At 30.6% G+C, this 19,344-nt stretch overlaps 1 protein-coding gene across 4 annotated transcripts in view; it reads left to right on the forward strand.

The window, feature by feature from the left end:
* Positions 1-19,344, forward strand: part of LOC120777487 (brain-specific angiogenesis inhibitor 1-associated protein 2) — a 62,785-nt gene that overhangs the window by 22,339 nt on the left and 21,102 nt on the right. For all 4 annotated transcript variants that reach the window (XM_040108826.1, XM_040108828.1, XM_040108829.1 and 1 more), the window contains exon 2: positions 15,903-16,015. In XM_040108826.1, coding sequence (XP_039964760.1) covers positions 15,971-16,015 — 45 coding nt within the window. In that variant the 5' untranslated portion in view covers positions 15,903-15,970. The remainder of the gene's footprint in view (positions 1-15,902; positions 16,016-19,344) is intronic.

Raw genomic sequence — 19,344 nt, forward strand, 5'->3', positions numbered from 1 at the left:
TGTATATACATCAGAAAAGTCTATGGATTTGCTAAAATTTATAATGATAAAGATATATGTAAATACATGTAACGGTTATAGTGAGAAAAAATAAATAAATAGGTTTATTCAACTTCATTTAGTTGTAGATTTAATGGATTCGTGTGTTGCTTTTTTATTTTTAATAATAAAACGTATAAGCAAAAGTAAGAGTACAATCTAAGCCATGTAGTCATGCCTAAATTAGTCATTATCGTTTTTAATCATGTCGTGGGAAATCATGAAATGTCAAGGTTGGTTGGCCAGGCAAAAGCAGAAAGCTGGTTGACAGGAAGCAGCAAATATAATAATTTTGACTAAAAGTGAGTGATGATAATAATAATAATATTAATGAATATAATAATAATAATAATTTTTGGAATAAATAAAGATTTTAGGAGTTAGAGATTATTTTTCTATTTAAATCCAATTTTTAGAGACTTTTAATGAAGACGAAAAAAAAAAGAATTTGAATGCAAGACATAACTTATTTTCATATATTGTGTGAAATCCATATGCAATGTAAAATCTTATTTAAATGGGGCATACCATGTCTAAGGAATACTCTGTTAAATTACAAATGTTCACAGTCAAATCAAAAGACTTAAGCAACGAACTCGATATAAACTTATGATGATAACACTGAATTATGAAAATACAGCCGACAAAAACTTTGATAAACAGATTAAATCGGAAGTATTTAAGTACATTGATTCTTTTTGTGCGCTATAAATTGGAAAAAATATATTAATTATAAAAACGAAATATTGCGGCAAAATAAAAACAAATAAAATCAGCTTTCATTAAATTTAAAAATTTCGATACATACAAAAATAATACTAAGCTGCTCTATGTCTGAGTATTATATGCTAATCAAAAGCAACATTCAGGGTGTAATATACCTTCTACATATTACTAAATAGAAAGTCCACTAAAATTGATATCCAAAACTGCTGCAAAATTCACCGAAAATTGGTTAATATAGTTTTTGTAATGAAGTAGCAATAAAAACTATATAAACAAAATGTCATGCCAACCTTAAGTAAAGCAGATTACAGTGAAATGAAAAATAATGTCAGCGCAAGCAGTCGCAAAAGATTTAAATTTAATGCCGTGAGTTGCAAAACATTTCAAAAAACTGGTTTCCATTACAAAAAACAGCGCTTTTGGTAATTAAAACAACTTTGACCTTTTTTCGAAAACAGAAATATACTATAAAATTGCAAATATGTGGAAATATAATTAAAAAGAAGCATTTGTTCGCTGTCGTTGACACTGTGTTATTTTATGTTTGTTTTTAATAAGTCGAATCTTGTTTAGCATAAAGCAAAAAATGACAGAAAGTAATATAAGAACTTACTTTAAGTTTTTATACAACGCTTGTAGTGTGAAGACTATTTTTAATGCCTTGGAATAGCCTCCACAACAATTCATAGAAGTGAAGAAAGTGGCATGAGATAAAAAATGCTAATATATTCACAAAGAACTGCTAACGACGGTTACTAACGAGCAGCAGGTAAATAGAATATATATAAATAAATAAAAAATCTGAACGTAAGCATAAAGCGTTGAGACTTTAATGGCGGCAAATAGAAAAATCTGAGTGTTGGCATAAAGCGATGAGATCTCAACGTCGGCAAAGAATATCGCATAATTTTTGAATAATTTAATGTAATATAAGCATGAAGCATAAGCTTAACATTTTTTTAAATTTTGTCGGTGAAAGTAGGAATTATGTTGGAGAGAATAATATATTTTTTTATATTTTTTTCTTTCTGCTACAGGCGAGAAGAGCGTTGATAACTAGAAAATATGTGATATTGTCATATAAATAAGGAAAAATACTGTATATTTTTGAAATCAAGCTAGTTATTGATGCTGTGTGGTATAATTAAAAAATACCTTATATTTTTTGGCGTCAAGTTTATTATTAAACGGTGTGATATAGGCTTCAAATTTATATGATTATTTAACTCACTCTGTTAAAGCTTGTACAAGGTAAATAAAAAATTAAAATATTGCTAGTGAAAATAAAATCTTATTATTGTTAGCTATAAACTGAAAAATGTATACATTAATTCTATTTGATTAAGTATAGCCTTTTCTTTTGCTATACAGCTCTATCTATTCAAACCCTTTTGGTATATAAAATCTTCGACCATATTCAAGAGCCAGAAAGTTGAAAATATAATCCTTGTTTGAAAAAGGTTCATCGGACTCTCCTTTAAATATTAAATATAGTACAAAACCTTGAAATTTTCTCACACACACGAAAGTGAACAATTAATTGTAAAAAGGTGAGAAATCCGAACTAATTGCGGTGGAGCAACAACATAAGAAATATTTTTTGCTTTAATTTTTACTTTATCTTTGCTCCTTTATTTGCGCTCTACCTTGTGCACTCTTCGAAATATTACACCTCAAGATATCCACTTTCGTTTTTACTCCCATGCCCCAGTAAGTAAATTAATTTAGTTATTATTACCCTCGTTACCCAAATGAGGTGTGACAAATCAACACAGCCAAATATGCAATACACATACTACTTCACTATGTAGTTGACTGGCTGTCACGTTTCCAGCATAAGCTTTAGCTTTAACAAGAAATCGCCTTTTACATGTGAACTCTATATGCTTACAACTATAATTATATGTGTGTGTACGCATGTACTTATTTATGTTTGCATAATAAAAACATGTTTGCGGTTGGTAATTATAGTCTTTATAAGTGGATATGTGTCTGTTGACGCTTTGGTGACATTTGAACAGGGCGGCTGGCATAAAAACACGCACACACAAACACATAAGCAGTAAATTTGCAAAAGGTGGTCATTAGGCGCGACGTTCGGTATGCAAAATGCAGTTATTAAGAACAAGGTTAACAACAACTAATGAAAACGCAAGTGAAAATATATGTAAAAATGTATGTAAATGTGTGTAAATATATATATACAAATATTGCTGCGAAGTTGTAATGGAAAAAATGTTGGATAATCAAATAGAAGTAAAAGAACAAATGTTTTTAAGCGGGTCTTATTTATATAAGAAGTTGATTAATATTATACTAGTTAGTCTTAAGCTATACAAAGCAAAGCTTTGATTAATTAAAAGTTGTATTGCACGTATTTGAAATAGATAGTAGTAAGAAATGTTTAGGTATGAGACTTGGTCTCAATACTCGGTTAAAAAAGCTACAGCTTTTACTGCCATTGCTTAACCAATGTTTGAAATATATATGAATGAGCTGCATTTACTTTATAATAATATCTGATCAAAATTAACCCGGACTGAAATACTTTTTTTTTCTAAGTTTATACATCATAGATATACAGACATACTTTCTTGATATTTGTGTTTCTAAAAAGCATGAAAAATTGCTGCAATTCACTTTAATAGGTGCACATATATCATTTTTTCGGCCACTGGCGAATGGAGCGAGCGACTATTTAAGAAAGATTTATAATTACATCTGATCAAATTTAACCCAGACTTGCAAACATTTTTGCTAGCTTTTTGCACTCTTGATATTTGGGTGAATACGGGCTTGCGTGGAATATAATAATTAGTATTCATTAACAGGATGGAGTGGAGGCTTTCCTCTTCCTCCGTTACACCACTCTCTCTTTCTTTTAGAGCAACTTTTTACAAATATTCCTCTGTAAAGGTCGTGAGGTTATTGAAACTTACTTAATGAGAGTTAAACATCCGATTGAAAATGTAAAGGAAATCACGCTCGAAAATGTTCGAATTAATATTGGAGTGTTAACAGAGGACCTCAGCAACTTTTTTAAATTGACTCAAATAACATATTTATATACTTGTATGATGAATAATTTTTATATGCCTAACTGCCGAACTAATACCAAACAAAATCAAATTTTTTGAAAAACAACAAAAAAAAAAATTGTAAAAATTGACCTTTGTTGCACCGTAAAATCATCACCATAATTTCCTCATCACTATGGTAAACAATAAACTGTCAAACAGCAATAATCGCTAAATCGTTACAGCCTTATGATGATTATATGCGGAAGTTGTGATTATTGAGTATACACCCAGTACTCAAATATGTCTTCAGTATTCACTGACCTTTCCCACACATTTTCACAGATTAAGCCTAAGGTAGTAGCTAGCGACAAATATATAAAAAATGTAATGAAAAATCTATTTTTTTACTATTTTTCATGCACTTTCCTTGATTTAATATTTTATGCTTCTTTTATTCACCGTTTATTATGACAAATATATTTTTATTAATTTTTTCATTGCAAAATTGCCTGAAAAATGACTTTAAACCTAATTGGACAATGAATGCAAAATTAGCTGTAAAGTGTTAAATTATAGCTATTTGTCTAGATTATCAACATATACAAATTAATTGCGCAGATGTACAGCAGCTGGCTGCAAATGAGCATATATATGTATATATAGCTATAAATATGACTAACGTGCATTATTGTTAGTATGAAAAAGCAATTTATTATTATATAAACACATTTTGAGTGTTGCCTTTGACATGCATTATATTATATATGTATGTTTATGTTTTTGTATTCAATATTTAAAATATTAAATCTCAAAGGTCATAAATAAGTATGTATAAGTAAGTGTTGATTGATTGCTTGTCCAAACTTTACTGTTTAAGTAGAGTTGCCACTGTTTTTTTTTCAAAATAAAATTTTTTTGATTTTACTGCGCATTCTTTTCATATCAAGCTCAACCAAAAATGGTAGAAATCAGCAAGCAAGTGCAGCAAATTTATGCGCATAAACTGACAACTGATTGTTCCTAAGAAAGACACGACCTACAGAGTTCTGCGCATGGAATTTAAATATATTTGTTTATAAGCATATGTGTGTGTAAGGATTTGTATGTGTTGTTAAACAGACAAGATTGATGAGCCCAAAGCATGAAAATACATCAATGCAGATCTAAATTCATTATAAATAAACGAAAAATGCAAACAAAAGAAAACTGTGTAAAAGGCATACTTTAGCACAACTACTATGGATTAAGTTTATATAACTAAATATATATCTGAATGTATCTCAACTATCTTTGTGTCTATATACACACGCATAAATTACGCAAGTGACGCATCGACGGTGGTATTTATTGTTGATGTATTAATAACTTTTGTGTGGGTAAAATGCTAAAGTCAAGGCTTCTATAAAATAAGAGACAAAAAAGTGGGCAAAAAGTAACTGCATCATAAGTACTTAAGCGGTACAAGGTACTAGTAAAATACAGGATGAGCTAATTAGACTTAATAGTTTACTATAGACTACATTTTCAACTGTTCTGGATTTATTATGGGTAGTCTCATATACATACATATGTATTCAACTGTAGGCTAGAATTTCCAAGTAATCAATAAATGATGAGCGTATTTTTAATTAATATAAAATGTCATGAAATCGAAATTATATTTGGATTTGATTTATAGACATTGGGGCAAATAAGATTTTAGGGCACAAAAGACTTAAGCAACGAACTCGCTTGCGCATCTATATGAATCGCATATGACGAGCGCTTTTGGCTGTGAACAAATTTCGGGAAGATTTTTAATTTTTGAAAAAAAAATAGCTGTGAACAAATTTTAATTTTGAAAAACATTTTATTTTTTAAAAAAATATCTTAGTTTTTGAAATAAAAATTTTATTTCTAAATTTAGAAAAAAATTTAATTTATGATAAAAATTTTAATTTTGAAAAATATTTAAATTTTGGAAAAATATTTAAATTTTTGAAAAATATTTAAATTTTGGAAAAATATTTAAATTTTTGAAAAATAATTAAATTTTTGAAAAATATTTAAATTTTTGAAAAATAATTAAATTTTTGAAAAAATATCTTAGTTTTTGAAAAATTCGTAGTTTGTTAAAAAAAAAAAAAATAGCTGTGAACAAATTTTGAAAACAAATTTTATTTTTGAAAAGTATTTTATTTTTTGAAAAAATGTCTTAGTTTTTGAAATAAAAATTTAATTTCCAAATTTAAAAAAAAATTAACTTAGGATAAAAATTTTAATTTTTGAAAAACATTTACTTTTTGAAAAAAAATTATCTGTGAACAACTTATTAGTTTTGAAATAATTTTAATCTTAGTTTTTGAAATAAAAATTTAATTTCTAAATTAAAAAAAATCAATTTATTAGAAAATTTTTTATTTTTTAAAAAATTACAGAAAAAATTATTTCGTAAAAAATTTAATATTTTAAAAAATTATATTTTTGAAAAATTTTAATTCCTGAAAAATGTTTAAATTTTCTCATATAACTTCATCATTAGCTGTAAATAAGAATTCAAATTCTAGCAAGCAATATCCATAACAAAAGCTTTCCTTGCTCCACAGTTAAACATGTTCAACGTTTTCACATTTTTTATTCCTGTTGTTGTAATTGCAAAAACTTTGCGGTCGTTGATGATTTGTAGCTACAACCCATAAGTGTACAACTGCAACACAGGACACGCAGTTCCGTAAAATAGAATCACTTAGCACGCTGCAGTATGGAGTTAACTAGAGTAAAGCAGTGGCATGGCGTTGGATAAAAGTCATTAGTAATCTGAAGTTGTCGCGTTAACTTCACTGAATTCTTTCGAATACAACAACATTATGCGCATGATAAAATAAACAAAAGTTTTCAAAAAACAACAACAACATATTTAAATAGCAAATGCTAGGTTGTTGACAGTAAAACGCGAATTGAAGTCGAAAAGGCAAAACAAGCAGTGCTAAAGTCTGTTTGGCTTGTATCTTTGTTATTATTGTAATGTAACGCATAAATTTGTGCGCTCAAGTGTGACATGTACGCGTTGGGTGTAAAAAAAAATGTACAAAATATATGTGACTGAAGTGTGGTGCACGCAAATATGGTCGAAAACAAATGTTGGCACGTACTCTTTAGGTTTAATTGCTGGTGATATCGTGCGCCTACTTGTATAAGTGCGTTGAAAGGCGGCAATAAACTGTGGTTTGAATTTTGTTGTTCTCTTTTCTCATTATTGTGCACATACTTACATGTCCATTTCGGTTACAAAAATTAAAAGTGAATTTTTTCAGCCAATTCAAGTGTACCAAAAAAGGAAAAAAAAAATTAAAAATAAATGTCAGTAGTGCACTGCAGTTCAAGCAGGCAAACAGTGTGTTACAGTGAGTATGCGAGTGAGTCATGCTTTAAGTACTTAAAAATGAAATTTATGCGGATAGTGTTAAACTTTAGTTTAGACTCATCCGGTATTCTTACTGCGTCTGTAGCAGTAGCGCCCTGTTAGACTGCTAGTTTAGGTGGGTTCTTGATCCATCAGCACCCTTTCCTTTTTATGTTTTTACGAATCATTACCTATGGTGATGTTGACGCTCCCTTCGGCGTCCTCAATGCTGCTACCGACTACACTCAAGCCGAGATATTGATGCCCTCGTTTCGGTTTTTATTGAGATCAAACGCAAACTCGAAGTGTTTATCTGCGCTCTTGGGAAGAACACCGTCATGCTGATCATGGACGGTATTTCGTTACTCCTATTCTCCCAAGAAACTGGGGCTTTCCAACTTTCTAACTTCGGTGCGATCTCCGCTGGTTAGGTGGCCATCTTCTCCTCGTTACAGTCGCTAACAGCAGGCCTGATCTGAAGGAGGATTTGCTTTAGGTGGTAGTTTTTGTTTTTGTTGTTGTTAAGGTTTCTGTTTTTGTTTTTGCGTATTTATTCTGTGTCTTACGACCTTAACATATCATTAAATAAAGTTATTTTTAAGCAATTGGTATCAATCACCATTTTGTTTTCAGTCACACTTTTTTGGAATGCTTCTTTTAATTATTACTAAATTTTACATTTTACTGCCATATTGAAATTTCATATTCATATTTTTACTCATACTCCACCCAGTTTATGTAATTCAATCACAACATTTCGTTTACGATTTTGTTCACACATTTTTATGGTTTGTTTCTTGAGTCATTCACTTTGCGGCCTCATTACGTGTCACAGACGCAATGCTAATGTTGCTTGTAGCATGCGATTTTTCGAAGTTGTTGCAATATCTTGTGGTTTTTCTGTTATGCTTTTTATTATTCTTTAAGCTGTTATGCTATTGTATTTATTTTTATGGTTATTTCGTCAGAAACAATGCAATTATTGTCACCAGTTAATCTGCGGGCGCCAAAAGCCACTTGAAGTGTGAGAAATCTACGATACAACAAAAGCGCAACAAATGGTGTACTGTCGAATTTTTGGCATCTTCTCATTTTATTTTTTATAGCTATTCGCAAACTATAAACATTATAAAGAGCCGCGAATCTTTGGTTTGCTGGTTTCACTCAACTTCTAAAGGTTTTCCGTTTCCATTAAGTTCCGTAGAACACTTAAAAAAATTCTTTGAATTATTGGAATTAAAAACAAAAAATTGTTTTATTTTTCTCTAATCTATCATTATATAAATATTTAGTATTAAAATTTTTTTTTTTTGTACCAAAGAGATAAAATTTTGGCCTATCTACACAAAAAGTGTATGTTTCTGTAGTAACTCTTTTACGACTCAACAAGAAAAGTGTTTATCGAGCAAACGCAAGTTCACACCATAAATCAAAAAACAAACAAAAATAAGCCTAACATCTAATGCGTCTCACTTTAAAAACCTACGCCACAAAGTGCAACAAAGAATGACGAAAGTGTAAGCAACCAAATAACGCAAGAATTCACTAGAATTGAGTATAATTTACGTAGTCAAATTGAAAGCGCAAAAACAACGCCAATTGCATAATCAGTTTTATGCGCCACATAAATCAAAAACCAGTCACGTTTCGATAGTCTGAGTGGCGCATGCGCGACGCAGTACATTTATATGCCAATCAAGAAACCACTCTTGCTTATTTTCAATTACAGTTTTCATTTTCATGGCAACTTTTTCGTGAATAAATTCCTGAGCGGCAAGTACATACATATATGGACATACAATTATATCCCTGAAAGATTTGCGTATATGGCGAATTTGATATTCTTGTAACTGGTTTGGTAACTTCTCAAACGCAATAAAGAAAGAAAAAAACATTAAGAAAGAAGTAGAAAAAAAGCTGAGTAATAATGATAAAGGTTTCTGTTGCTTTTTGATTGCATTATAAAAATTATGGTTGTAATAATGGGCGAAGTTGTGGAAGAGATTGAGAAAAACAACCTTTTAAGTAGCTATAAAAGGAATTTCACTTTCCACCGACGTTCTGCGGCAAGTTAATTGACCCAAAAGCACGCTTTCTCAGTGATTTTTAATTAATTAAATATGTGTTTGGATATTGTAGAAGTATGTAATACAAAAATTTAAAATTGATAAAGCGGCATAGTGGGTCATTGAGTTTAATGCCTACAAAAGCCTAAAGTAATGAACTTGATTGTGCATCTTTATGAAGTTTAATTGGTGGGCATTGCAAAAGAAACTGCTACATACATCGATTGTTTTGAAATTTGCAGCGTATATTTATACATGTTTCAAGAATACAAAGTGAACTTTTTGAGAAAAAATTATATCTTTTTTGAATTATACGAGTACGAGATCCCCAATAGCGCTAAAAAGGAGTCCGCCACTGAAGTATTGATTCTGCGCTTCTCCGTGAATGAAACGTAAAAATAAAAAAAATCTAGTAATTAGAAGATATTCTCCGTACAATGACTTACAAATGATCAAAAAAGCATGAAAAACTGACAAAATGGCGGAGTCTTTAAAAAAAATTGTTGGTCTGTTTTGGCATGACAAAATTCGATTTCTGATGAAAAATCGATAGGTCATTGTGAGTAGAAGAATTATATAAAAAATGGGTAGAAAACAGGCATTTTATGTTAATCAGGCATTTAATGTTTATCATTTGTCTAGTTATCATTGCAGCAAAATTTAAGAAAGCTGTTTAGAGAAAATAAGTTTAAAAGTAAATAGATAAAATTGATTGAACTGATAGCTTACTCTTTTTATGGATGTAACTCAAAAACTATTTAAGACAACTATTTGAAATTTTAGTATGTTATTTTCAAAGGAATAAACTATCAAAATACGAAAAAGCAAAAAATTAAATGGATTTTTAAAAATTTCAACTTAGGTGTATATTTCACTGCATTTTTATTTAATTTTTTCAAATTTAATTACAATAATCATAAACTCATTTATCGCAATGTTTTAATTGAATTTTTCTCGTATAAATCAATTTATTTAATTATCTGCTCTACTTCGCTTGCATCTTATAACTTCAATTGACAGCATAGTACTTCAAGGGTACCCTAAATCTTTTAATTTTATTTGAACCTAAATTCTATCAATCTAGATACTGTCAGCTGTAAAGCTGCTTGTGTTTCTTAATAGTTTTTTTTACATACTTTTAGTCCATTTTAGTCAATGTAAAAGATCGGCCTTGATATGTTTTGCTTCGCAAGCAATTATGCTCAACACATTAGAGTCCGGCTTCATTACTTAAAAAAAAGTAAGCATGTATATAAAGATTCTTCTATCGATCATTAAAGTGCCGCTTAGCAGCAAAGGCATGCATTTATCGTAGTTGTAATCTTAAATGCCTACTCGGCAGCTTGACGCGCAGCTGTGCTGCAAATAGCTGTGGTAATGGTCAAATGTTGTAGATGTGTTGGTAAATTTGCTGGCTGGACGTGACTGGCTTGGAATTTCAATGAAATGTTTAAACCTTTTTCGTTGCCAATAACTTTGCTGCTGATAAACTTTTCAGGGTTTTAGTGACGATTATTTAAAACGAAGCACAAATAAATTTAAAATAATAATAAAAGTAAAAAAAATGCATTATTTATAAAAACAAATATTGTTAAAAATAATACACAAGTTTCTAGAAATAAAAATCCATTTTTTATTAAAACAAATATTGTTAAAAATAATACACCAGTTTCCAGAAATAAGTTATTTATAATGTAATTCTAAAAATTTATTTCACTGAAAAAATGTGTAGATTTGGGTGCTTTTGTGAAAGTAATAAGGTTTTCATAATTAAAAAAAAAATAAATTTATTTTTAACCTTTTATGAAAGTAGTAAGCTTTATATAGTATTTCAAAAAGCTTTAAAAATAGTTTTTAAACATTTTCTGAGTGTACAATTATTTTTCAAAAAAATATATATTTTTTTTGCCTTAGGTATACTAAAGAAAACGTGATCAGTTATTTTGTGGAAATAATAAATATCCGAAACAGAAAAAAAAAACATCAATAGCGCTATATCTATAGCAAAATTGATTTAATATTAATGTCTAATTCTTTTAACTGCGCTATATATATACATATACACTAGTTTATAATTCGCATGAAGCGCAGACATCATAAACGATTACTATTCCTCTTGCATTTAACAAGTGAACACCATCTGCCATCGCAAAGGACCAAATTGGTCTCTGCGTGAGTTATTAACCCACCAGATTAACCTAACCTACATATCCAAGTGGGATTCATTGGTTTTAAAATAACTACTATATTTATGTATATTTCAAATCTTATGTATTACCTAAAATTTTGTTTTTTACATTTCATCTATAAAAGAGTGTTGAAAGGCAAAATGCCGTGAAAATTTAATGCTTTTTCACGCTTGAATCAATAATTTGATGCTCACAACAAGGCTTAATTATTATTTTGACGCTTTTAAAGCATTTATAGTAATTTAAAATTTCATTTTCCTCAATTAATTTATGTCGAATGCACAAACAAAAATAAACATTTCAGTGCCAACTACAATAACACTTGTATCTTTTCATTCTCTTTTTCATTGCAGTTGAAAAGCAGTTTGAATACAGCGGTTGCATATAAAAGCGGTAACATTAATTATGGCAGACAGTGGAAAAATGACAATCAATGAAAGTGAAAATGCGGAAAAATAAACAATTTACTTGAAAGGCATTCTTATTTACATAATAAAAAGGCAAAATGGTTAAACGATGCGCCATGCGCGGTGTGCTTTAGGATTTATATGGTTGTATTGAATGCAGCAATGGCGCAGCTTTATAAATATATCGAGCTTAGCATGACAGGAAATTATTTGTTTGGACTAAAAATAATGTGGAGTAAATGAGAGACTCATTTTATAAAGGAAAACTGTTTGTTTAGTTAAAGAAATAACTGAAATTTTATATAAATACTCCTAACTTGAGTATCACTTGTCGTTAATAAGAGAAGACGCCGTTAAACGAGATGCTATAATACACCGTATGATACACCCGTGAAAACTGAAAGCATTAAGTTGCTGAATTTTCAACATTTATGCTTATTATCTTGATGTTGTTGAAACTTATGCAATTAAAAATGTATCTAACAAGCTATTGGAGCACAGTTTTATTACTAAAGAATAACCACAACACTTGGTTTAATCAGAAATGTGTATCTATATCGGCAAAAACTATACTTTTAAAAAATAATAAGCTGCAACTTAGCTTAAATAGTATTTGACATGAAATAGGCACACAAGAGCAAAGATAATTTCATCTCAGTAAATATGCTTAAGAAGTTCCAGCTGCATAAGAGTGTCAAGTTCTACGCTACAGATGAAGAAAACTGCGCACACCTCTAAAGAAGTACGAAACATAAAAGCAAACAGAGTAGGAAAACAATAAAATTGAAGACTTAAATACGAATTGCAGCTGCGCGAAGTGAAGTTTAAAAAAGAAACTATAGACTTACAGCAATCAACAAAGCGGCGTGGGAAACAAAAATTTGAAAATAAAAGCCAAGTATAAGAAAATGAATTATAACTGAATAAAATCACATTAAACGAAACATAAATTGGGGGCAGATAGCTGCTTAAGGAATATGTTGAGACTTTCAAGTCAATAAACAGAGAGTTAAATGTGGCTGCTCTACGAATATACTTATATAAGTGTATTAGCGAAAGTCTATACTTAAGCGCAAAATAATGATTTTCTAACAAATTAGAACAAAATGGCACAAAAGTTTACCCCACAGACTGTGAAATACAGCTCCCATATAAAAAAAATAAAATAAAATAAAAAATTAGCAAACTCACGGCATATAAACACACACACACCACTGAAGTCTTCAACCAGTGCTAAAACAAAGGGAAGTGAATTAAAAAAAAAAAAACGAAAAACTCCCAACTTATTATAGCAAAGCAAAACGTTACAGCGTTAAACTTACGAAAAACAACAAAAAATTACTACACTCCTGTGTGCGATGACTAAGCAGTGGCAGCAACAATGCACATACAAGTGGAGCAACATGCGTGGCTGACAAGTTGTGAATTTGGTAGCAACAATGCTGACAAATGTTGAAAGATGAGTGATTAAAATGTCACTTGAAGTTGCGCAGCAGTTAGTCGCCGTGCGATAAGCAGCACTTACACAACAACAACAAAATCTGAAAATAAATATATAAAAATGGAAATAAAGAAGAAAAGAAGCTGTAAGAGAAGTAGAAAATTGAAAATAAAGAATGGTACAAAAAATTTTGACGCATTGCGCGCATGCAACAGCAACCGAAAGCTGTATAACAACAACAACCAAGAAAAGATGATGCCACAAGAAATCTTGCGCGAAAAAGCAACGCAAAAAGTTAGCAACAACACTTGCAATATAGTTACAAGCACAAAACTAATAAATTAACAACAACAATCACTTCATTCACATCTAAAGACATCAGTTACTGACTGACTGACTGCTGCGCCGCGGCGTTGCTCAAGTAGAATACGCTCAAAGCGGCCAACGACAAGCAGTAACGCTTGCGGCAATGTATGAATGAATAAATGAAACTGCAATAAAAATTACAGCAACAACAACATTACGTAGCAGCAGCAACTAGTGATGGCGACAACAATAACAATAAATTATAGAACGGCAGTGAAAATGTGTAGCGTAAAAAAATCGAATTTCTATTGAAACGCCGGACTGGAGATGGGTTGCGCTGACTGAATTGGACAAGCAGAAAGACAGACGACCGGATTCAGTTCAATAGTCATTGAATAACTGACTGGTACGTTGTCTGTGCCTTTGTATGTAGCTGCAAGCGAAGAAAGTTTACAGCGGGAGTGGTATACTCGTATCTACGGGTGAAAATAAAATTTGCATAAAAAACAACACATTATCTAAAAGTGATCACAGTAATATAAAAAAAAGATATTTGACTGCAATGAGGCTATAATACTCTTCAGAGATAGATTTTTTAGCATAAAGGGTTATAAAAGAATGTTTTAGCTGATTTTGATAGGTCAGTTTGTATGGCAGCTATATACTAAAGTGGTCCGATTTGAACAATAAGTTCGTAGATTGTATAGTAATCGACAATAATAATCCATGCCAAATTTTGTAAAGATATCTCTTCAAACAGAAAAGTTTTCCATACAAGGTTTATAGTTTGATCGGTCAGTTTGTATGGCAGCTATATGAAATAGTGGTCAGATATCGGCCACTCCGATAAACTTCCTGGTGAGAAAATGATGTGTCCAAAGTTTCGTACCGATATCTCAAGAAATGAAGTATTAGTCCGCGTATATATAGAGAGACGGATATGACTTAATCGACTCAGCTCGTCACGCTTATCATTTATAACTTATATATTTATATATATGTATATTTGATTAATGATTAAACCTAAGTCTTGTATAGTAGTTAGGTTACCATAGATGGTTAGGTTAGATGTCTGATCCTTCAGCGTGGCAGAAGAATCACACTTAGACTGCTGTGTTTAGTGCTTTATGAACCTGTAGATTTTTTTATAGTAAATATGCGGTTAATACTTTCTCATATACATATATGATTTGAAATTCCAAAAAAAAAAAAAATTTTTAATTTTTAATTTTTTTTTAATTTTTTTTAATTTTAAATTTAAACTTTTTTAATTTTTTTTTTAATTTTTTTTATTTAATTTTTTTTTATTTTCAAATTTTTTATTTTCAAAATATATTTTTTAATTTTAATTTTTTTTTTTATTTTAATTTGTTTTTTTTTTTTAATTTATTCAAATATTTATAGAAAATTTGAACTTTTCTGCACTCATCACTTCCAATTACCCGAATTAACTGCACTAATTAATGATCGTAAAACTTAATTAATTGAAAGAGAAATTGTTTTCACACAAAAACAACAATAAGCGCAGTGATAAAATCAGTAAGCAATACGCAGAGAGAAAGGTAGACCCAAACAAGAGAAAAGTTCACCAAACCATCAAGTTTTTTCGGACAGGCCCATAAATCATATATCGTTAAACGTATGCAGAGATACAACAACTAACCAAAATAACAACAACAAAAATAAACAACCACACCACAACGTTTATTGAACTCTCTACGCTGCATTTTTAGAAAAAGAAAAACTTCATTAAATTGGTAGTCGCCTTTTATGCCCAGTTAAGGAAATAAAAGTCAAGCGCGCTTAATAGCCAAGGTAGCGGCAGCAGCCTTAGCAGCCAACGCCACAACAGCAACAGCATCAATTACAACAACTACAACTATAGTAAAAGCAACAGTAAGAAATGCCTCAAGCGCTTCAGCGCGCTTCCCAGAAAGGCCAACGGTCTACAACGCTGCAGACGGAAATCACAGCAGCGCCGGCGCGCACGACTTTCGAAAGTGAAATACAAACGCATACAAACAAATGCAAGCGAAAAGCACATGCACACACATAAGCAAAGAAATGTATACATGTAAATGTGCGTGTGTATAGAAACCAATTGAAAGTGAATTTATGTGCACCAAAGAGCACGCAGTGAACTTTTTTAACACGAACTTGCAAACATTTAACACAGACAGAGTTAAATAGTGCAATAATTTGAGGTGTCACTAAATGTTTGTTTATAATATTTTATGGTGCACACACGTTTGTCGCGAAATTGTGTGTTTACAGTTTTTTTAATTAAATCAAATTTCATTTTTTCTTGCGTGCTTTTGGCACTTAGTTGGGTGTTGACAACAAAAATTACAATAACAATAATAAGGAGTAGCGGTGCGGGTGAAGGCAGCAAAAATGGAGTCCGAAGAAATAACCAAAATGGTGGACGGCGTTTATAAGGTAGGCTCAGTGCGCTTAATTTAAATGTAATTAATTTTTTACAATGCAAAAATAAACATGTTTAATTAAATTAATTAAAGTAAAAATTTACAATTTTTTTGTTTTTTTTTTTAGAATTTTAACAAACGCAATGACAAAGTTTATTTTAAAAAATTTGCTGGCTTTTTAATTATTGACTCAATTTTAATTATAATTTCTTTTTTACAATGAAAAAAATTAATGGAGTTAATTAAATTAAATTTTGTTTAATTTGAATTTTTGAAACTGTTAGTTTCAAACAATGTCGTCGTTATACGCCACTTAAGAAGAAAAAGTTAGTTTCAAACAGTTTATTTGCGATTTTAATTATTTTTTGAATTATTTGGAAATAATATTTAATTAATTAAATTAATTAACAAAATTAACACGAAACTGATTTTTTTACAAAAAGTTTATTATATATCTATTTTTAAATTATTTAATTAATTTTAAAAATTAAAAAAAAAAAAAACTTAATACATTTTTTCCTTTTATATTTTTCGTTATTTTTTTGATATACAATTTATTTGTACTATGTGATGGGTAAAAAATAAAAAAAAACAATTTTTTCGCTTGGTACTCTGAAAAGTAATTTTTTGAACAACTTTAAAAAAATCTCTCTAAAGATGAGCTCTTACAGTTTTCTATCTTTTTTCATATTATTCGATAGAAAAATACATATCTCGCTACCAACTACTTGAAAAAATAACTCGGTTCAAAAGTTTTATAGGAAATAACGTTTCTAACGATTTTTTCGTAAACCTAACCGTTTAAAAGATGTAGAGCATTAAATTTCAACCGTTAATAACTGCCCGTTGCAATTAATTGCTCATACTTGGAAAGACTTTCTTGGAGGTCTTAGAACCTATTTTTCAAAGTACCAAAAATATTCCTTTTTTTACCACCTTAATTTATATATATATATATATATAAATTTACTACTTCCACTCCTCCAACTTTACGGCAGCTCACTGTCAAACTGCTGCTTGGCACTTTTATGGCAACCAAGCTGCTTTGCTTGTTGCGGCTTTCCGCTTTTATCATAGCTTGTTTTGGGGGAAGCGTAAATAATTGGCAATTGTTCGAATATTGCAGGATGTTGACTGAGTTTCTGTCGCTGCAAGCTAGTGAAAGTGAAAAGTGGTTGTCACAGCCTATTAAATTTTAAGACGTGAAATTTCATGTAAATAAACACAATTGGCTAAAAAATTGCATAAATAAAGTATAAATCAACTAGCTTGAATTAGTTACTGGACAGAAATGAGCATGTGCAAAGTTTTGGATCGGAGCAACGGATACACATTTTTAAATCGACAAAGCTTGTCACGTTAATGATTTATATGTATATTTTGTAAGGTCTACTATGTTTTCTTTCAGTCCTTTGCATCGTTTATATACAGATCAATGCAGAAATTTTTAATGATACTGTGAATATAAAGCTTTTCAGTCATAGTCACTTCTAAAAAATTAGAATTTTTATCAATTTGAGGTCCAAAAAGGCATTAAATAGACATCAAATCGTAAACAGTTTTTTATTTCAGTTTTGTTATTTTATATTTTCTTTCCATGAGCTTCAGCCTACTATAAATTTCTTACACTTTTTACTACTTTCAAAAATGAATATATTATCGTTAAATTAATGCTTGATTTATTAAAAAAAATTACTCGTGAAAAAAATTTATTTTCTATAGCTGCCAAATTGCATGTCTAAACACATATCCTAACTTCTTTTGCTAATCAATAACTGGTTTCCTACGTTTGACCATATTAAAACAGATATTAAGAAACATAGCCACCGGCTAAAATTGTTTTTAAAGTAATTTATGCGCATTTTTGTTAAAATTCAACTTGATTTGCCTATTGCCATTACGGCTGGAAAAACAGAAGTGGTATGTCTAAAAGACAAATTAGCTATGATAAAAAATGCAACTTAATTTGATTTATGAGCGCATAAAGAGACAAGCTATGTATAAATAATTGGGTAAATTAAGATATCAAAATAAAATTATAATTGAGGGGTAGCCGCACATTATTAAAAATTATTTATATTTTTTTTTTAATTGCTTTATGTCTTTATGCAATTATGCAGATTTGCTACCTGTAAAAGTTATGCTTGCAAATGAATTGCCAGGCAGGAAGTGAGCGCATGCTGTTAGATTACCCCTATGGAGGTAATAGCACACACATATTCATCATACGCCACGTATAACGTGCGTTCGTTTCCTGAGTCTTCTGAATTAGCTCGCTAGTTGTAAGCAATGGTAATGCAATGTAAAGTTTCACAGCAACAACAACTTATAAAATTATGTAAATTCACGCAGTTTGCCCAATTGGCGTAATTTCAATAAAATTGTAATAAAATAGCAACAACAACTAGCACAAGCATAGTCAAACTCGCACTCGCACTCGCTCAACTAAAAAGCGCGAAGTGGGAAATAAGAAATTAGCGAAATGCCTAAAATAACACAATCAATTTATGCAACTTGCTGTCTTACTTGCCAGCAAGCAACTTGCCACATTAGTTCAACTAGTTGTCACTGCCAGTGTGGTGGCAAGTGTCGGCTTGCGGCTGCATAAGTGTAGAGAAAAAGCTGTTTGCTATTTGCTGCTTGCTGCTTAAATGCTAAAATGCGCGACAAGATTTCCGTAATATGATGCTGCCGCGAGCTAAAGCATTTTGGTCAAGCTAGCGGCAAAATACAAGGCAGCTAACTGTTGTAGCTGTGAGGCGGCTGACAAAATTATTTGCAAACTTATTGCATACCCCTAGCTAGAGTTCGTGGCTGTTGCGGTGCTTAGCGCAGTTAATTTCAATATTTTTGTTTTTCACTCAATAAAATACAAAATGCAACAACTCCATGTTTGTTTGCGTATATTGCCGCTGTAAAAGAAAAAGTGGTTAGTTGCAACAGTGAGTTGCAAGCTTTGGGTGTTGTGCCGTTGAGTGCAGCTACAAAAATTTCAAAAGTTTCTTGCATAACCCCTAACTGAAGAAAACTGGGAAAATGAAAATAATAGCACAATAGCAGTGATGCGCCGCAGTTGAAGAAGACTCAACATGTATGCGGCAACAGTACTCGCTCGCCATAAATGCGATGGCTAGGCTATGCAAACATTCATACTCGTGCTGCTTGTGCGCTTTTGTAAAATTCAATGATATTATCGTCTGGATACATATATGTAAGTGCTTATGACATAGTTTTGAAAAATACTGTAGTTTGGAGTTACTCGTACCATAAACATATGACAATCTTCAAATCTCTTTTAGATATGGAAAAGTGGCGAATTTGTCATTGTACGAGTTTTATGCA

This window comes from Bactrocera tryoni, chromosome 5 (assembly GCF_016617805.1).
Source record: "Bactrocera tryoni isolate S06 chromosome 5, CSIRO_BtryS06_freeze2, whole genome shotgun sequence".
In the NCBI taxonomy this organism is placed as follows: domain Eukaryota; kingdom Metazoa; phylum Arthropoda; class Insecta; order Diptera; family Tephritidae; genus Bactrocera; species Bactrocera tryoni.